This window comes from Phoca vitulina, unplaced genomic scaffold, assembly GCF_004348235.1.
Source record: "Phoca vitulina isolate PV1807 unplaced genomic scaffold, GSC_HSeal_1.0 scaffold13, whole genome shotgun sequence".
In the NCBI taxonomy this organism is placed as follows: Eukaryota; Metazoa; Chordata; class Mammalia; order Carnivora; family Phocidae; genus Phoca; species Phoca vitulina.
In genome coordinates, this window is record NW_022589716.1 from 39,950,082 (window position 1) to 39,968,208 (window position 18,127).

Consider the following 18,127-nt stretch of genomic DNA (forward strand, 5'->3'; position numbering starts at 1 on the left):
GCACTACGCCCGCGGCCCTTTAACACCCGGACAGGTGCAGCCCGGCACCGCCGGCGGGTGGCTGACGTGAGGTGACGCAATGGCACATGGACTGCCACCATTGGCTGGGGGCGGGCACCGCCCCCCAGGCTGCGGAGCCGGCCGAGGCGGCACGTCTTACGCAGGCAGCGGCTGCTGCGGCCTTGGGGAGACTGAGCGGTCGGCGCCAGCGGGCTGGGTGGGTCGTCTCTTCCTCCCACGCAGCCTACGCGGGTCTGGACCCTCCCCTGCCTGCTAGCGGCCGCGCTTTTGCAGCCTGCCGGCCGCGAGCCTCACCCCCTTCTCTTCATATCCGGATCCGGGCTCCTCCCCTCTAGACCCGGGTTCCTTTCCGGACTCCTCCCCCCGAGACCGCCCATCCGGCCTCTACTCCGCTAATACTTGGACTCTGACCCATTCTCCCAAATTCCGCTGATCCTGGCCCTAATAACCCATATTCAGACTTTAAAACAATGAGTTGACTTCTTCCTTGCTAAGGATTCAGGCCACCTCTCCCACGGTGAGGAGGATAACTTATTCCCGTCTTGGAATTGCAGAACAGGCTCCTTCCTCAACACTTCCCCTCCCCCGGCTGTCCCCCCAAGTCTAGCCTCCTTATAATAACACACATCTGGGCTCCCAGACCCGCGGCACCCCCGAACCAACCCTCTTCTTTCTCACCTGGCTCCTCCAGTGAGTCATTCCCATTCCCTTTATCTACAGGTTCCCAGCCTGGGAAAAGATGGCCTCACTGCCCTGGAGGGGCCTGGTCCCACCTCTGCTCTGGGGCTTGAGTCTCTTCCTTAGCCTCCCAGGCCCCGTCTGGCTCCAACCCTCTCCGCCTCCCCAGTCTTCTCCGCCAACTGAGCTGCACCCATGTCATACCTGCCGGGGACTGGTCGACAGCTTCAACAAGGTGGGTGTACCAGCAGCCTTGTGGGAGATGGCCGAACCATGATAGCACAGCGGTTTGAGAGGAGTTGTGGAATGCAAGTCTGCATGAGTCAAGTACCAGCTTGGTTGCTTACTAGTTGTATGACCTTGGGCAGGTTGCCTCTCTGTGCCTCAGTCCCCTGGTCAGTGAAATACTGAAGTGCTAGAATGTGCCAGGCACTGTACTTAGCTATTACTCATGTTCTCCATTTCCAGGGCCTGGAGAGAACAATCCGGGACAACTTCGGAGGTGGAAATACTGCCTGGGAGGAAGAGAAGTTGTCCAAATACAAAGACAGGTAAGGGGCTGGAGAGGTGGGTTTGTATACCTCACCTCCCAATCTCCGCTCTACTGGTGGGGGCCTAGAGACTCTCAAATATCACTGAGCATCTATAGTACAGCAGTAAATAAGGCAAGCAAAACCCCATCTTCACGGCGCTTACATTCTAGTTGAGAAGACAGTGAATAAGTAAATAAATAATGTCATACCAAATGAAGAACAGGAAAGCAGCGTAGACTACAGAATGGTGGGGGGCGTGGAGTTCAAGGTGTGACGTTTGAACAGAAACCTGAAGTGAAGAAGCAAGCTATGTGACAGGGAAGGGATTTGGACAGAGCGGGACTGAGCTTGGTGTATTTGAGAAGAGGCTGGCTGGGACTGAGTAGACGAGAGTGGTAGAACATGAAGCCAGAGTCCCTGGAAGGTCACAGAACAGTGTTTAGATTTCGTTCTGAGTGTAATGGGAAGCCATTGGAAGGTTTGGAGCAGAGAAGTGATGTGGTCTTATTTTTACCTTTAAAAGATCACTCACTGCGATGTAGCAAAATGGCTGTACAGGCTGGAATGGAGGAAGCAGGGAGACCGTTTGGGAGCTAGTGTGGTGTCTAGTGGTGGGCATGGTGAGAACGGGTCAGATACTGGGTATATTTTGCAGCTGGACTGATAGGGCTTGATGATGGAATCATTATGGGGTAGGAAAGAAAAAGAATAACAAGTACTTACTAGGTTTTGGGCCTGAGCAATGTTTTCTGGTATAGGTGAAGGTGAGGCAGGAGAGGATTTGGCGGGGGGTGGGATTAGGTGTTCTCCTTGAACATACTGGGCTGGGATGTCCATTATACAGCCTAGTAGAGTTAAATTTAGGCGTCTGAGGTTCAGGGGAAAAGTAGGAGCTAGAAACCCGAGTTTGGGAGTCATTAGCATAAAGCCGTGGAATGAGATGAGACCATGAGATGAAAGGCCTGAGTCCTAGGCCCTCCTGCTCTTCAAAGTCAAGTTAAGGAGAAGGAATCAGCAAGATTTGGAGTTAGACAGACCTGGTTGTCAGTTCTGACCCTGTGTACCCTTGGGAAGGTCACTTAACCTCTCTGAGCCTCAGTTTTCTCATCAGTAAAATGGGGATATTAATACTTGCTTTGCCTATTTCATAGGATTGTGGTAAGGATTAAACTGTGATGCCCACTAGATACAAAAGATTTTGTTATTATGTAACATTGGTCATTTTCCTTTCCCTTAATGGACCTCAGTTTCCTCATTTAGGAATGAGGGGATTGGCCAAGGATAACCCGAAGGGCACATCTAGCTGTATAATGGCTCCTGTTTTTTGTTTGTTTGGTTTTTAAGTCCTCTCCTCCTATATGCCAGGCACATGCCAGACCCTTTAAATACGTAATATATGTGTGTATGTATATATGTATTTTTAAAAAATTTATCGTAGTAAAATATATATAACGTAAAATTTACCACTGGAGACATTTAGTACATTTATAGTGTTTTGCAACCTTTACCACTGTCTCATTCCAGACCATCTTTAATCACCCCCAAAGGAACTCCTTACCTATTAAGCAGTCACTCCCCATTCTCCCCTTCCCCCAGCCCCTGGCAACCATTACTCTGCTGTCTGTGTCTGTGGATTTGCTGATTCCATTGGAATCTACATGTGTCTGGCTTCTTTCACTTAGTGTATTGTTTTCAAGGTTCGTCCATAATAGAACATATGTCAGTAGTTCATTCCTTTTTAAAGCTTAATAATATTTCATTGTATGGGTTTACCACATTTTGCTTATTCGTTTTTTAGTTGATGAACATGTGGGTTGTTTCTACCTTTTGGCTATTGTATATAGTATTGCTACAAATGTTTGTGTACAAGTTTTTGTTTGAACACCTGTTTTCCATTCCTTGGGGTATATAACCAGGAGTGGAATTACTGATTCATATGGTAATCCCATGTGTAACCTACTGAGGAAGCCAAACTGTTTTCCACAGTGGCTGCACCATTTTTCTTTCCCGTCTTCAACGTAGGAGGGTTCTAATTTCTCCACATCCTTGCCAACACTTGTTATGTGATGTATTTTTAATCACATATACCCAGCAAGGGTATCATATTCCATTGTGCAAATGCAGGAACTGAGGTATCCTACAACAAATCCGCAGGGCAGATATTGTCTCCATTTTACAGATGAGAAAACAGAGGTTCAGGAGAGGTTAAGTGACTTGCCCAAGGTCACTCAACTAGATTCAAACCCAGTATCTGACTCCCCAAATCAGTACGCCCTCTCACCTTCCCTTTGATGTCATGGCATGAGGGGGGTGGGAGAGGAGACCCTAAAGGAGGGTGGTGGATGGGGTAGAACATAGTCCTATCACCCCAACCTGTCTGGTCAGCGAGACCCGCCTGGTAGAGGTGCTCGAGAGCGTGTGCAGCAAGTCGGACTTTGAGTGCCACCGCCTGCTGGAGCTGAGTGAGGAACTGGTGGAGAGCTGGTGGTTTCACAAGTGAGTTGCCGGGGGGCTTCCCAGGGAGGGGGCCACAGGCAGGGCCTGGTGGTAAAGGAGGGGGTTGCATGCTTGGGTCTATGTCCTGGTTTGGCTCCTTCTTCCAAACCTAGATCTGCTAAGGACTTCGGGGGGGATCCAGGTTCTCACTCTGAGCTTCAGTTTACTCCTCTGCCAAATGGGGAGAGGGTGTTGGTCAGGTAGCCTTATGGGTCTTCTATCCAAGGTGGGTTGTATCACAGATTCTTTGGGAGGCTGGGGGGTGGGCAGCAACTCTGGCACAGTCTCAGCCCCCCTTACTGTCATCCCCACCCCACCCCCACCCCCTTCAGGCAGCAGGAAGCCCCAGACCTCTTCCAGTGGCTCTGCTCAGATTCCCTGAAGCTCTGCTGCCCCTCAGGCACCTTCGGGCCCTCCTGCCTTCGTGAGTTTTCAAGCTCCTCTCGGGGGATGAGAGGGGACTGCCGAGGCCAGGGATCCAGTCCTGGCTCTGTCCCATAGTTGGCTGTGTGAGCCCAGGTTGCTCAGATAATTTCTCTGGACGTTAGTTATCTGCTTCACAGGGCTGTTGAGATGAGCAAATCAGGGGGGAATGGCTGTGAAAAAAAGATAAGAGGGCTAGACAGTCAGATGGGACTGGGGTTTTTATCATGCCTGTGAGAAATGCCCCCACTCCCCACCCCCATTTCCCATGCCTGGATCAGATCAGGCCCATCCCCTGGACTAAGGTGACCTCCCTGGGGACAGGCAGGCGCTGCTCTGAAGCCCCCATTGTCACCTTTTTCTACACACAGTCCTGAGGGAGGAGCTGTACCTACTACCAGCCCCTTTTAGAAAAATCTCTCTGGAAGCTTCAGATAAACACTTAGTGACACAAAGAATAAAAAATAAATAAATTGAAAACAAACAAAAAAGGGAGTTAGTGACAAAGATGATTAATTCAGTCTTTCTAAAAGGAAAGATCTGTAAATAATCTGTTCCACAGGAGGGTATTGGTTAAGTACGTGTCACACAAAGTATTATGATGCCATGAAAATTAAGTTTCCTCTCCAAAAATGTTTAATGATATGGGGGAATATTCTCTGTATTCACGATTGTATTTGTGATGTTACCTGGTTTGGTGTCTGCCCACAGCCTGTCCTGGGGGTGCAGAGAAGCCCTGCGGTGGCTACGGGCAGTGTGAAGGGGAAGGGACGCGAGGGGGCAGCGGGCACTGTGACTGCCAAGCCGGCTACGGGGGCGAGGCCTGTGGCCAGTGTGGCCTCGGCTACTTTGAGGCCGAGCGCAACGCCAGCCATCTGGTATGTTCGGGTAGGTAGCCAAGAGGTGCGGGGCTGGGCAGGAGCAGATGGGGTGCCTGTCTGCCCATCCTCACACTTTCCCCGTTGCCCCCAGCTTGTTTTGGCCCCTGTGCCCGCTGCTCCGGACCTGAGGAATCAAACTGTTTACAGTGCAAGAAGGGCTGGGCCCTGCATCACCTCAAGTGTGTAGGTGAGTGAGGCCCGGCCCTAGGTGTGGGGAGGTGGTCCCCATCAACACACACATCTCTGGGCTAGACCACCACAGTCCCCATCTTCATGGAGATCTCAACTTGGTTGGAAAGGCAAGCAGTTAGAGTACAGACTCATCTTTGTGCAGTTAGAGATGTCCCTGAGCCAGCTCTGTGGTGGTGGGGAATTAGGAAAGGCTTCTTGGAGAAGGTATCACTTCGGCCGAGTCTTGAAAATTGAGGAAGGATTAGCCAGGAAAATGAAGATACTTAACTTGGGGTCAGGAAGCCTGGGTTCAAGACTTGGTTTGGTCTCTGTCCTGCTATTTATATAGACGAGAGTAAAGGCTAAGCTGCTATAACGAAAAGATCACCAAAGACTGTGGCTTAAAGAATATAGAGGTTTATTTTTATCTCCTATCACAGTCTCAAAACAAGTGGTCCAGGTTGGCAAGGAAGTTCTGCTTGTTACAATCATTCAGGGACCTGGTACTTCCTGTCTTACCGTGTGGTCATCCCCTGGGGATGTTTCTGTTGTTCGAGGTTGGGTTACAGGACCCCCACGTTCCCAGACCTGACACTCAGGAAGTGAGAAAGGGAAGAAAGTGCATGGAGGAGTCCAATTCTGTAGTTTTAAGGCCGAGCTAAAAGTGGAGCACATCACTTCTGTTTACATCCTGTTGGCCAGAACTCAGGTTCAGGCCACACTTAGCTTTGAGGCAGATTGGAAAATGCAGTCTCTGGCTGGGCGGCCCGAAGCCCAGCGGCATCCGTGCATCCGCACAGCCCGCGCTCTTGGGCCCACCGTCTGAGTGTGGGCAGGTCCACTCCCCGACGATGCTGCCTCAGCTTCCCTGCCAGCACAGTAGGGACTGAAATTCCCACCCTGCTGGCCTCTCTGCAGACATCGACGAGTGTGGCACAGAGCGAGCCAGCTGTGGAGCCGACCAGTTCTGTGTGAACACGGAGGGCTCCTATGAGTGCCGAGGTAAGTGCCAATCCTGTAGGGAAGGGGTGTGGGGAGGGTAGGAGGAGCTGCTCCATGCCTTTCCCCCCGAATTTCTGCCTTCTCAGGCACCGACCCACCCCCTCCCCCCCCACTCCCGACCTCTTCTGGTCTAGGGCTTCCCCCTCCATAATCCACACTGGGCCCAAGGGCAGCTCTCAGCCTTTTCTCTCCTCTCCCTTCTCCAGACTGTTCCAAGGCCTGCCTGGGCTGCATGGGGGCAGGGCCAGGCCGCTGTAAGAAGTGTAGCCCTGGCTACCAGCAGGTGGGCTCCAAGTGTCTCGGTGAGTCTCCTGCCAGCGGGGCACAGACACCGGGCAGTGCCTTGCCCGCCACGAACTGAGAACGGCTGGGGGCATATGGACAGGGCAGGGGAAGGAAGGGTGGAATGTTGTCTGGAGTGTCTGGATGTGAGCGAGATGGGAGTCAGGGCTGCTGTGTGTGGGACCCTGGCAGTGGGGGCCTGACCCCGCCTCACCCTCCCTCCAGATGTAGACGAATGTGAGACAAAGGTGTGTCCAGGAGAGAACCAGCAGTGCAAGAACACCGAGGGCAGCTATCGCTGTGTCTGTGCCGAAGGCTACAAACAGATCGAGGGCGTCTGTGTGAAGGAGCAGATCCCAGGTGAGCCCCCTAGTGGCCCCCAGAAGCCTTAGGAGGGGAGGTGCTCATCCAGGGGGCAGGCAGGCAAGCCCCTTCTCCAGGCAACCACAGGCCCTGCCCGATCCCCACGGCCACGCCGCCCCGGAGAGGCTGCACTGAGACCCAAACCCTACATCTTATCTCCAGGCTGACTTTTAGCCACCTCACACCTCCCAAGGTAGAAAGAAAATCCCACTTGGTGTCAAATCACCCTGCCTCCATTCTTATCTGTCCAGTGGGACCAGTCCTTGCCCTGGGCTGCTGAAAGCGGTCGCAGGCCGTAGGTGTGATGAGATGAAGGACAATCACAGTGATGACAATAGGGACCACTTGCACAGCTCTCGCCGTGTGTCAGATGCTGTTCCAAGCATGTTGCATGTATTAACGTCCTTCACTTCTAAAACAAATGCAGTGTTGTTAGCGTTATTCTCATCCTCATTTTACACAGCGGAAACTAGGATGCAGAGAGATGAAATAACTTGCCCAGGGCCACATGACAAGCAGGTCGCAGAGCTGGGAGTCCAAGCCAGGCAGTCTGGCTCTGGAGCTGGGCCTAGTACACATGCTCTGTCCCGACTTGCCCACCACATGGCCTTGGGCAAACCTCTTTCCTTTTCTGAGCCTCAGTGGCCCACTTAGTGAGATAGGGACGACTGCCCCTGTCGGAGTCGTTCTCAGCAGTGAATGACATCGTGCGCCCGGCGGGCAGGTATGTGGCAGCAGTGATGAGGTATGTGGGAAGCTCCAGGAATAGGGGAGGAGTAACAGGTGCTTCTCTTGTTCTTCACAGAGTCAGCAGGCTTCTTCTCGGAGATGACAGAGGACGAGCTGGTGGTGCTGCAGCAGATGTTCTTTGGGGTCATCATCTGTGCGCTGGCCACACTGGCCGCCAAGGGCGACTTGGTCTTCACCGCCATCTTCATTGGGGCTGTGGCGGCCATGACTGGCTACTGGTTGTCGGAGCGCAGTGACCGTGTGCTGGAGGGCTTCATCAAGGGCAGATAATCCCTGCCACACCTGCAGGATCTCCTCCGATCCAGGCTGTCCCCAGAGGTCAGGCCTCTCTCCCGCCTGGACACTTGAGGCAGCTTGCTTTATATTTGAGCGGGGTAAGCACCCCCTACCCACCAGGCCTGGGCAGGTGAGGCCCTTGGGGTGAAAAAGTAGCTCAAAATATGGATGCCATGAGATCTTGGCCTGGGGGAACTGGGCAGACTTTACAACGTGTGTGAATTTTTAAAAAGTATCTCCTTGCGGTGGCTGCTGATGGGCTTTGGCCCCTGCCCAGGATGAGGGGGGGTTCCCTCCAGGGGCAGGCCCATCACAGCCCCCTCCTGCCAGCAGCATGCCACAAGCTCCTGTCCCGTACTCACGCCCTGCCCCTCAGCCACTGGTTATTTATTCATCTCAGGAAATAAAAGTCTTGGAAAAGAGAGACGCTTCAGTCTCACTGCCTGCCTCCTACTCCCCATGGGTTGGCCTGAGCTACTGAGAGCCCCTGCCCTTGGGGAAATTTTTGAAAACCCTGGGAAATTGAGGGCTATCCTGATGGATGAGCAGTAGAGGGAGGACAGAGAGGCTTGGCCTAAAGTAGTGTTAGGAGAAGGGGGATGGAGGAACCAGGCTTTGGAGTGGGACTTCCTGGGTTCAGTGCCAGCTATCATTTGCCAAAAGACCCTGGACAAATGACTTTTGTCTCTGAACTTCACTCTTCCCATCTATAAAACGGGCATGGTAATGCTTTCGACTCAGGCTTAATATGAGAAGTAAGATGATGGATGTGAAGAGCTGAAGACAGTGCACGACAGACAGATGTGCTATGAAATATTGGTAGCCGTTACTCCAAAAGCCTCCCAGGGTCAGCACAGCGTATGGCCAATGGTACTGGAATAGCCTTGTAAGGTGACAGATGGCAGCTACACTTGTGGTGTAGCTTTCCTTTTTAAGTCATCCCCTCGCCAACATACACAGACAGGACTTGGGACTGCTGGAGGGTGGGGACTGCTACCTCTTCTCTGAACAGGATCCTGGCATGGCCAGAGGGAGGCATGAGCCAACTCCTAAGGGTTTATTTCTTTGGCACAAAGAGGACGGTCATTCTGGACAAGCAAGCCTCATCTCTCCACACTGGGGAGTCTGGAGGGGTGTCTGGGGGTTCATGGACCCCATATCCCACACCCAAATCCATGCATGTCCACCCTGTATTCCGCATAAGTCACAGCCTCTGTGCAAAATACCCGCTGGAAAAAAAATAATAATAAAAAAAAAAAAAAAACGGGGGTAGGTTCATGCCTGGCTGTTTCCAGGGGTGGCTGTCAGGTGGAAGCCCGGGAATGCCAGTTTTTGAAATGTTCCTCTGTCTCAATGGGCCACGCCATATGGCCATCGAGGGTGGGGCCCTGGTCCTGCATTCCTGGACCCCTCAGAGCTCAATGGTGTCACTGGAGGCGCTGCGGGAGTCCCCGGGCTTGCAGCGAGGCTGGACCTCGCTCTGAGGTTCCCCCGGACGGGCGGGGGGCGGGGCAGGGGCAGGGGCTGGGGCTGGGGCAGGCAGTAGCTGCACCGTGCTGGGCAGCTCATCCAGGGGCAGACTGTCCACCGATGACAGCCCGTGACGCCACGGGTTCCAGCTGATCTTGAGCGAGCCCCGGGAAAAGCTGTCCATGGAGCTGCGAGAAGGCGCCCCGTCAGGGTCATTGGCGACGTGTGGCGGGACCGGGCCGCGCACGCGCACGTCGCTGAGAGACTGGCAGCGGCCTCGCAGGAGCGAAGAGCCGGCGCCGTCGAGCTCGGCGTCGGGGTGGCTGCCCCGCCGCGGCCGCAGCGCGCCCCCAGGCGGCGGGGAGGCCAGGCCGCGCAGGCCGCAGCGCCGGAATACGCTGTCTCGCACCAAGTGCTCTCGGAAGAGCGCGGCGTCGATGCTGCGGCTCAGGTTGATGGGTGATGGCGGCCGCAGGTCCAGCTCGCTCATCGACGGCGCCGGCCCCACGCTGTTGCGGGACAGTCCCGGGCCACCCTGGGGGCCGCGGCCCAAAGACGCAGCCGAGCCCCAGGCGCCTGAACTGGGCGTGGCAGGCGGCCCACCCTCCGCGGGGTTGCGGATGAGGCTCTTGCTGATGTCCAAGCCGCCTGCGCCGACGCCACTGGGCCCCGCATAGCAGTTGTTGGGTCGCTCAGGCACCTCACTCTTGCCCGAGGGCGTGGGGCACGCCAGGCGGAGCAACTTCGCCCAGCAAGCGTGCTCCGTGGGCGGCCGGGGCCGCACGGCGGCCACAGCGGCCAGCGCCAGGGTGAGGGCCCATGTCAGCTCCAGCAGGCGCAGCCAGAAGTGGACGCCCCACCAGGCCCACGAAAAGCGACCCACCCGGCCTGGGCCCGGGTATAGCCAGAGCGCAGCCGCCAGCTGCAAGCCACTGGCCAGCAGCCCCAGCGCGCCCGCCACAGCCAGCAGCCGCGGGCCCGGGCTGGCATCCCAGCCCCGAGGCCCGTCCAGCAGGCGGCGACGGCAAAGGCAGAGCGTGCCCAGAGACACGGTCGCGCCCCAGGCGCACGACAAGCCCTGAGCCAGGAGGTTGAGCGCAGGACTCACCGACAGCAGGTCAGTAGTCAGCAGCCCCACGCCGTGCACCAACGCCAACGCTCCCAGCAGGAGCGGGTTCTGCAGCTGCTGTGGCAGCCCCGCGCCCAGCCCGAGCAGGGTCAGGGCCGCCAGCGCAGTGAGCAGCAAGGGGAAGGGCAGGTTGTAGAGTACCAGGCTGGCGCGTAAGCCCAGCCGTGCCTGAGAGCCGTACGGGTCGGCGAGCATGTAGGCAGATCGAAGCCCAGATGCTAGGAGCACCAGCACGGCCGCCACCAGAGCCAGCCGCGGCCCCGCAGGGGCGGCTGCCAGGGAGGCCAGTGCCAACAATGCGGGCAACAGGAAGAGCACCCCCACCCCATAGACGTGCAGCTCCCAGGAAAAGCTCAGCACCCGCCGCAGGGGACCCCAGCGCAGAGGGGGTGCGGTGGCATTGGCCGGGGGACTGGTGGCTGGGGCTGATGCCACGGAGCTGGCTGAGGGCTCCGGAGGGGGTGGCTGGCCCAGGGCGCGCTGCGTGGTGACCCGAATGAGGCCCCGGCGTGACGTCGAGGGGGCCTGGACTGGGGGTGCTGGGGGATGGCTTTGGGGACGCCCCGGCCACTCCTCGGCTTCATCTGCAATAACAATATCAAAATAGCCCTTTGAAAAGTGCTTTTGATTTTTCACACTCTCTAGTATGGTGGGCAAGTTACTTAACTTTTCTAAGCACATCTATAAAATGGGGATGGTAATAGCGCCTACCTCATTGGGTTGTGGGGAGGATTAAGTGTTTAGCATAGTGCCCAACACCCAATAATGTTAAACGATGTGACCTACCGCTTGTACTAATAATGTACCAGCAGTTCTCAGCATTGGCTGCCCATTAGAATCACCTGGAGACCAAGTGAATCAGAATTCCTTGCGATGGGGCCTGGGTATTGGAATTTTAAAAAATCTCCTCCACTGATTTGCAGGGGTTAGAGAAACTGCACTAAATACATCCAAGTCACATTTAAGAATATTCTAGCCCCCAAAGGGCAAATGACTTGTCCCAGAGTACCCAGTGAGCATTAGTTTATTTATCCTGAGTTTTTTGAAGGAAGTCCTGGCCAGTTCCTTTAAGCAGGTGTTTGTCCCCATTCACTCCCTCCATAAACCCCACACAGGTTTTTAGTTATTAGAGTACCCACTGTCTCCCAAACCCCTAGCCATGCCCTCACCTGGCTGCAGGGCCCCCACAGGGCTCTCTGTTCGATTTGTAGCTGGGCCAGGGTCCAAGGGGCCAGGGATGAGGGACTTGGGGGTACCTGGGGTCTCCAATGCTCCTCTCACCCGCTGGGGGGAGATGGGGTCTGCTCCATTCATTGCTGCTATTTCTGAAATAACAAAAGCAGTCATCACTTTGCCTGACCTTCTAGCAGTCCCCAAGGTCTAATCCCCCAAAAGGGAGGCACAATCATCCTCATTTGCCAGAATGAGGAAAATGGTACCCAGATGGACCAGAGGTCACACAGAAACTGGGGCATCCAGTTACCCTGTAACACTGCCCCCTCCCAGCACTGCTCAGCACCCTCACTTTGATACCCACCTGGCTTAGACCCATCGGGTGTCTCTGTGGCAGGGGGACCTGAGGGCTGGGGTCTTGGTGAGTCCCTAACATCAGGAAGATCAGCCTGTTTGGGCGAGGGGCTTGGAAGACTGACTTCCCAGGTCTCTTCACCTCCAGTCTTCTTGGGGAGCTCAACTGGCAGCTCCTCAGCAGGAGGAAGGCTTTTGGCCAATACCAGGTGTGGCTGGGACCCAGGCTCCTGAGAGGATGCCACCTCAGCTGGGGATACCAAGCCAACATGAGGGACTGCTGGATCCTGTTGGGTGAAGAGGGGGCCTCGAGCTGCCTCCTGGAAGTCCTCACCCCCACCCTGTTCTTCCAGCACTGGCCTCCTGGTAGTTCCCAAGTGGGGAGCAAGAGTGTGAGGAGGGCCCTGGTGCTCTAAGGGGGATATCTCTGAGACTCTGATCATGGCTTTGTCCACCAGATCCTCATCTCTAGGTGGTCGTTGCTCCACTTGGCCTCCAGGCTTCTCTGGCCCTGGGGAGGGAGGAACTGTGGCTATCCTAAGTTGGAGTCTGGGAGTTATGGGGATGAAAGTGAGATGGGGGAGGCCTACTGGATGAGGGGCTGGTGCTTCTTGCTCTATAGGCTCCTGTGAGTCAGGAGGTCCTGTCCAGCCATGAGAACTTGACCCTCGAGCTACCTGGAGGTCATCAGTTACTGGGAGTCCTCCTCTCTGCGCCCTGTGGGATGCTTTAGGTCCATGCAGGGCTGGGCCAAGGGGAGAGTCTGCGGGCTCCTCGGGTACTTTCTCGGCAGGGGCCTGGGGAACATTGGAGTTCCAGGGGCCCTCATCCCTGGACTTCTCCCAGAGGAAGTCGCGGGCCTGGGGCTCTGTGCCCATAGGGCCCTGGGGGTGGTCTCCTGGGATCAGATGTGGTTCCGAGTCCTCAAGTGGCTTGGGAAGGCCCTGGCCCAGGGCAGGGCCAGCCCCCTGGGACAGCAGCAGCCACAGCAGCAGGGGGCCACGGACACGGCCCCACGGGCTGGGAGCCATGGTCCACTCTGATGCCTGGGCCCAGAACACTCAACGTCCAGTCCTCTCTGGATGAGCCTGAAACAAGGAGAAGGGGGATGACGTGTGAACACTGGGAGTGCCCATAGCTGCCCCAAAAGGGATGGTGGGAAAGAAAGAAGAGAGACACGAGAAACTCCCCTTCCCGCAGCCCCTTCCTGTTCAACCTCTTCATGCTGCCCAGAGTGACCTTTTAAAACTGCATCTCTGGTCATGCCACGTGCGCTACTTCAAAACCTTCAATGGCTCCCCATCACCCTCAGGAAAGAATATAAGTTCCTCTCCTAGCCTTCCAAGGCCACACCAGGCTGCTCACCTATCCTTCAATACCCACTGGGCTGTTCAATGCCCCAATCCTTTGCTCCTGCTGTTCCCTCAGCCTGGAATGTCCTCTCTCTTCTCCTTCACTGGCTGAAATCCTATTTTTTTAATGATTTTATTTTATTATTTATTTGACAGAGAGAGCGAGAGAGCACAAGCAGGGGGTGGGGCAGAGGGAGAGGGAGAAGCAGACTCTCCGCTGAGCAGAGACCCCGATGTGGGGCTGGATCCCAGGACTCTGGGATGCTTAATCTACTGAGCCACCCAGATGCCCTCTGAAATCCTACTCTCAAAGGCCTGGCTCAAATATCAGAGAGGTGGAGAGGGAGAGGGACAGAGCGATCTGGGTTTGAATCCCAGCTTTGCCATTTCCTGGGTGAGTTACTTCACCTCTCCAAATTGTGGTTTTTTCCATCAGTAAAATGGGTACCTAACTCAAAGGAGCTCTTACAAAACTTACCTAACAAAACACATTATAGGCCAGGCCCATAATAGGGGTTTAATAAGCATTAGAGCCCTTTTACTTTTCCCTTTGTCCAGAAAGCTTTCTTTCCCACCAGCCCCCTTCACTATTTCAACAAATAATTTGAACGCATACTCTGTGCCAGGCTCTGGGGATAAAGCCGTGAACAGACCGACAAGATTCCTGCCCTCACGGAGCTGGCATTCTAGGGTAAGAGACAGACAATGACTAGTTTTAAATAAGGGGAGCTACGAAGAAAATAAAACAGGGTTAAGAGACAGACGGATGGGGGGCTACTTTACACAGTGGGTAGCAGGAGGCCTCTCTGGGGTAACATTTAAGCTAGATGCTGAATGAGAAGAAGGAGCCAGCCATTTGAAGATATGGGGGAAAAGTATTTGGCAAAGGGAACAGAAAGTGCTAAGGCCCTGACGCAGAATGAACGAGTGAATTCAAGAAATGAAAAGGCTAGTGTGGCTGGAGCATAGCAAAATGAAAGAGAAAGTAGCGGAGGGAGATAAAATCAGGAAAGTAGGGCTAGATCACAAGGGGCTTTGTAAACCACAGGGAGGCACCTGGATTTTATTCTAAGTATCACAGGAAGCCAATGCAGATGTTAAGCATGGGGGCAACAAGGTCTGGTAAGAGGGGCTCTTGGGTGGCTCAGTCGATTAAGCGTCCGACTCTTGGCTTCGGCTCACGTCATGATCTCAGGGTCGTGAGATCAAGCCCCACGTTGGGATCCGTGCTTAGCACAGAATCTGCTTGAGATTCTTTCCCTCTCCCTCTGCCCCACTCATACGCACAAACGCGCTGTCTCTCTCAAAGAAAATAAATAAATAAGATCTTTAAAAGGGGGAGAGAGGCCAGTCCAGAAATCCAGGTAAGATATGATGGTGGCTCTTTTCAGCTTAGACATTTCTTTCCCTGACACCCCCTCTACCCTTTCCCATCACTCTGGCCACATAATGTAATCTCCTGTCTCCTCCACTGGCCTAGGGCTTCTCAAGGGCTGCATGTGCATCTTTATTTCTTTTTTTTTTTTTTTTTTTTTTTAGATTTTATTTATTTATTTGAGAGAGAGAGAATGAGAGACAGAGAGCATGAGAGGGAGGAGGGTCAGAGGGAGAAGCAGACTCCCTGCCAAGCAGGGAGCCCGATGCGGGACTTGATCCCGGGACTCCAGGATCATGACCTGAGCCGAAGGCAGTCGCTTAACCAACTGAGCCACCCAGGCGCCCCGCATCTTTATTTCTTATCTCCAGCTCCCTGCATGTGCCTGGCCCCAGGTAGATATCCCCTAAACGTTCCTGTTCCCGAGAGTCCCTAGTTAAGCCAGGGAGGCTGGAAGGGACCCGATGGCCAGGAGACAGAGGGCAGGAGCACAGCAACCGTGAGAGAAGAGAGGCCGGGGTGTGTTTCGGAGCAGAAGCCCTGCTCCTTTTCTCTCTGGGAAGCAGGTGTGCCCAGAGCTCCCTGGCTCCTCATCCTTGGTGGTTCACATGCACCTTGAGAAGCCAATGAAAACTCCAGGAAATGCCCAGGTTCATCAAAGGTTGGGGACAATTTCAGGGGGTTCAAAGATCTCTTAAACCCATCCCCCAAACTGAGTTTAGATTCTGCCTTAAAGTCGTTAGTTCATTTCTCAAATGTTCACTGAGCCCCATGCTCTGCTCCTAGCCCAAATTAGGTGCTGGGGACCCGCAGAGAAGCCTCAGTTGGTGTCAGGAGTTGGGGCCAGCTGAGGAGGAAGGACTGAACGGCCACTAACGCATGTCCTGGTTAATAATAGTGCTCCTGTGTTGAGCACTTACCCAGTTAGGCTCCTGCGCTAAGATTAGCTGCATGTCCTCCATCTCATCCAACCCTCCAAACCCAAGCAGGTGTGGGTATAACCATATCATAGGGGAAGAAAGCGAGGTTCAGAGAGGTTTAGCAAATCGCCCAAGGTCACACAGCCAGCGAATGGCCACACGAGGCGTTGTGAAACCCGCAATGGCTCATTTTGAACAGGGGGTCCAAAAGCTTTCCAGAGGAGACAGTTGATTAGGCCTTCAATAAGCATATGCCATCTGCTCACCACCCGCAATTCAAACGAGATGTAGGCATCTGTGGACAAGGAGGGGGCTGCCCAGTCCTGGGTTCCCGCTACAGGAGAGATTTTTTGGGTGGTGGGGTGAGAGATGGGGGTATCTCCCTGCCCTAGGGACTGGGGAGAGGCCGGCCTGGGGGCAGGGCGAGGGCCGCCGCAGGGCAGCCTCGGGAGCTTGTCCATCTCGGGTTACCTCTCCTCCTCTGGCTTCTCTCCCCTGGCTCCGCGCCTTCCCGCAGTGTCCCGGGTGGGGGTGGGAGCTGGTGCAGGCCCTGCCACTCGTGCCCAGAAAGGGGGCTGCCGGCCACGCTCCCTGCCTGGGCCCCGCCATCGCCCCCTCCCTGGGCCAGCTCCTCACCTGGGCGCCGCGCCGGCAGCCCCCGCGTTCACCTTGCGCGCGTCCCTGCAGCCGCTCGCCGCGCCGCATCCTCCGAGATGCTCAGACTTGGCTAACAGAGCCCGGCGCTGCCGATCGCGGAGCCCGCCCACAGGAACGCCATCCCCACTTAACCCTTTCCCCTTAGGGGTGGATTCTTCTCCCAGTCCCGACCTCCCCTCTCACAGAGATTCTCAGGGCTAAGAGGGGAACCGAGGTACCTCCGAGAGATTTGGAAATCCCTTCCGCAGCATCCCTGAGTAAGGGACAGCCAATCCTGGTTTGCACACCCCATGGGACGTGGAGCTCACTTCCTTTATACATACATACATATATATATAGGGATACATACACACATACCTACCTAGAGGGAAATTCTACCTACAGCTTGCTGTTTATCCCTCAGATCTTTTTCTTTATTTTATTTTACTTTTTTAAATTAGTTTCAGAGGTAGCTTCAGATCTTTTTCAATGCACAGTCACATATACGTTTTAAATAGAAATGAGATCATACTGTACACACTGTTCTGTAACTTGCCTTTTTTCTCTTCACTGTGAAATATATCCTGGCACATTTTCCATGTAAATTTCTACAGATCCATCTTATTTCTTGTATCTGCTGTTGAGAACTGAAGCATATCGTCAGCCGGTAATTTTTTATTGATGCAGTCCTGAGGTTGGACATGTAAATTGTTTCTAGTCTTTTGCTAGCAGGAATAATAAAGCAGGGACCATTCTTGCCTAGACCTCTTCGTGCGCAAGCACTAGGTGTATCTATCAGATAATTTCCTACCTATGGTATGGTTAGACCTGTGAGTCTGCACATTTTCAGGTCTGATAGACACTCAAATGTCCTTGGTTCCTCTTTGGACAGCTCCTGATGTACTAAATGTCCACGATTGGGTTCAATAACATTCAGAGAAATCGACACAAGGAATAGATGCGGTCATTAAATATGATGTAAAATCCTTAACGCCATGGAGAAATGTCCAGGATAGATTGTTGTTTATTTATTTAAATTTCAGTCATTTGATATAAAAATGATGTATGCTGATTGTCCCGAGTTAAGTGACACAGAAATGTTCAAGGAACACATTCACTGTCTTACTCTTGGCCTCTTCAAGTCGGCCTCCCCAGATGTGCCTGCTGTTAGCATCATGTTGCTTCTTTTAATTAAAAACATATATGTGCATGTCTTTCTTTTCACAAAAATGGGACCATACTATGCATATTATCCTATAACTCGAGTATTTTTTTTTGCCTTAGGCAATATATGTTGGAAAGATTCTGAAAGCAATACATACGTATTACCTGCACCCTTTTCCTCCAAGTAGCCACGCGGTGCCGCACGGTGTGGGTGCGTTGTCATTTACTCACACTCCCAAATTCCCCTACTGCAGGGGCTATAGCTGGAGAACAGCTATTTTTTTTCTACTAGAAACAATACTGCAATTAACATCCTTACATACCAACACATACATCTTTACATGGTGATTCTCTAAATCCTCTCAGATAATTATTTGTGTGATCTCATTTTTGTTAATATCTATCTATCTATCATCTACCTACCTACCTACCTATCTATCCTATTCCTAATTATTAGGAGGTAAATAGTGGTTGATGTGACTTTATCTAATTTCGCTTTTCTGTTTACCAGTATTCTACGCAACTGTGTATTTCTTTTGTGATCAGAGACAGGAATGATAAATATCATTTTAAAAAGAAAGACATTCTTCCTAAGGTTGAGCTGAGCTTTCCCCCCCAGTACTTGCCTGGGTCTCTGGGTCTCACAGAAGAGCAACCCCCAGCCCTGAGCTGTGTCTG

The 18,127-nt window shown here is 53.5% G+C and overlaps 2 protein-coding genes across 5 annotated transcripts; one reads left to right on the forward strand and one right to left on the reverse strand.

The window, feature by feature from the left end:
• The first annotated feature begins 123 nt into the window (after positions 1-123).
• On the forward strand, positions 124-8,296 carry CRELD1 (cysteine rich with EGF like domains 1). Of its 2 annotated transcripts, none has more exons than XM_032411911.1 (11): positions 124-217; positions 742-934; positions 1,168-1,250; positions 3,618-3,728; positions 4,061-4,152; positions 4,863-5,039; positions 5,124-5,219; positions 6,122-6,205; positions 6,412-6,507; positions 6,713-6,847; positions 7,656-8,296. In XM_032411911.1, exons 2-11 carry the CDS (start codon positions 761-763, stop codon positions 7,868-7,870), a joined length of 1,263 nt encoding a protein of 420 aa, XP_032267802.1. In that variant the 5' UTR covers positions 124-217; positions 742-760; the 3' UTR covers positions 7,871-8,296. The 2 variants fall into 2 exon arrangements, with proteins under 2 accessions (XP_032267802.1, XP_032267803.1); XM_032411912.1 differs by lacking the exon at positions 124-217 and adding an exon at positions 385-538.
• Positions 8,297-8,918: 622 nt separating this feature from the next.
• On the reverse strand, positions 8,919-16,598 carry PRRT3 (proline rich transmembrane protein 3). 3 transcript variants are annotated; one of them, XM_032411909.1, is made up of 4 exons: positions 16,525-16,598; positions 12,013-13,090; positions 11,645-11,800; positions 8,919-11,059 (listed from the first exon to the last, which is right to left on the reverse strand). In XM_032411909.1, the coding sequence occupies exons 2-4, from the start codon at positions 13,031-13,033 to the stop codon at positions 9,288-9,290; spliced, it is 2,949 nt and encodes a 982-aa protein (XP_032267800.1). In that variant the 5' UTR covers positions 13,034-13,090; positions 16,525-16,598; the 3' UTR covers positions 8,919-9,287. The 3 variants fall into 3 exon arrangements, with proteins under 3 accessions (XP_032267800.1, XP_032267799.1, XP_032267801.1); XM_032411908.1 differs by lacking the exon at positions 16,525-16,598 and adding an exon at positions 16,286-16,515; XM_032411910.1 differs by lacking the exons at positions 8,919-11,059; positions 16,525-16,598 and adding an exon at positions 16,286-16,515 and having other exon boundaries at positions 11,080-11,800.
• Positions 16,599-18,127: the final 1,529 nt, after the last annotated feature.

Coding starts and splice junctions, on each gene's coding strand:
- PRRT3 (XM_032411909.1), bottom strand. CDS start 13,033: ATGGCTCCCAGCCCGTGGGGCCGTGTCCGTGGCCCCCTGCTGCTGTGG. Junction 11,801..12,012: donor ACCCGATGGGTCTAAGCCAG/GTGGGTATCAAA, acceptor TTGTTATTTCAG/AAATAGCAGCAATGAATGGA. Junction 11,060..11,644: donor TGTGGGGGCCCTGCAGCCAG/GTGAGGGCATGG, acceptor TTGTTATTGCAG/ATGAAGCCGAGGAGTGGCCG.
- CRELD1 (XM_032411911.1), top strand. CDS start 761: ATGGCCTCACTGCCCTGGAGGGGCCTGGTCCCACCTCTGCTCTGGGGC. Junction 4,153..4,862: donor CTTCGGGCCCTCCTGCCTTC/GTGAGTTTTCAA, acceptor GTCTGCCCACAG/CCTGTCCTGGGGGTGCAGAG. Junction 5,040..5,123: donor CAGCCATCTGGTATGTTCGG/GTAGGTAGCCAA, acceptor CGTTGCCCCCAG/CTTGTTTTGGCCCCTGTGCC.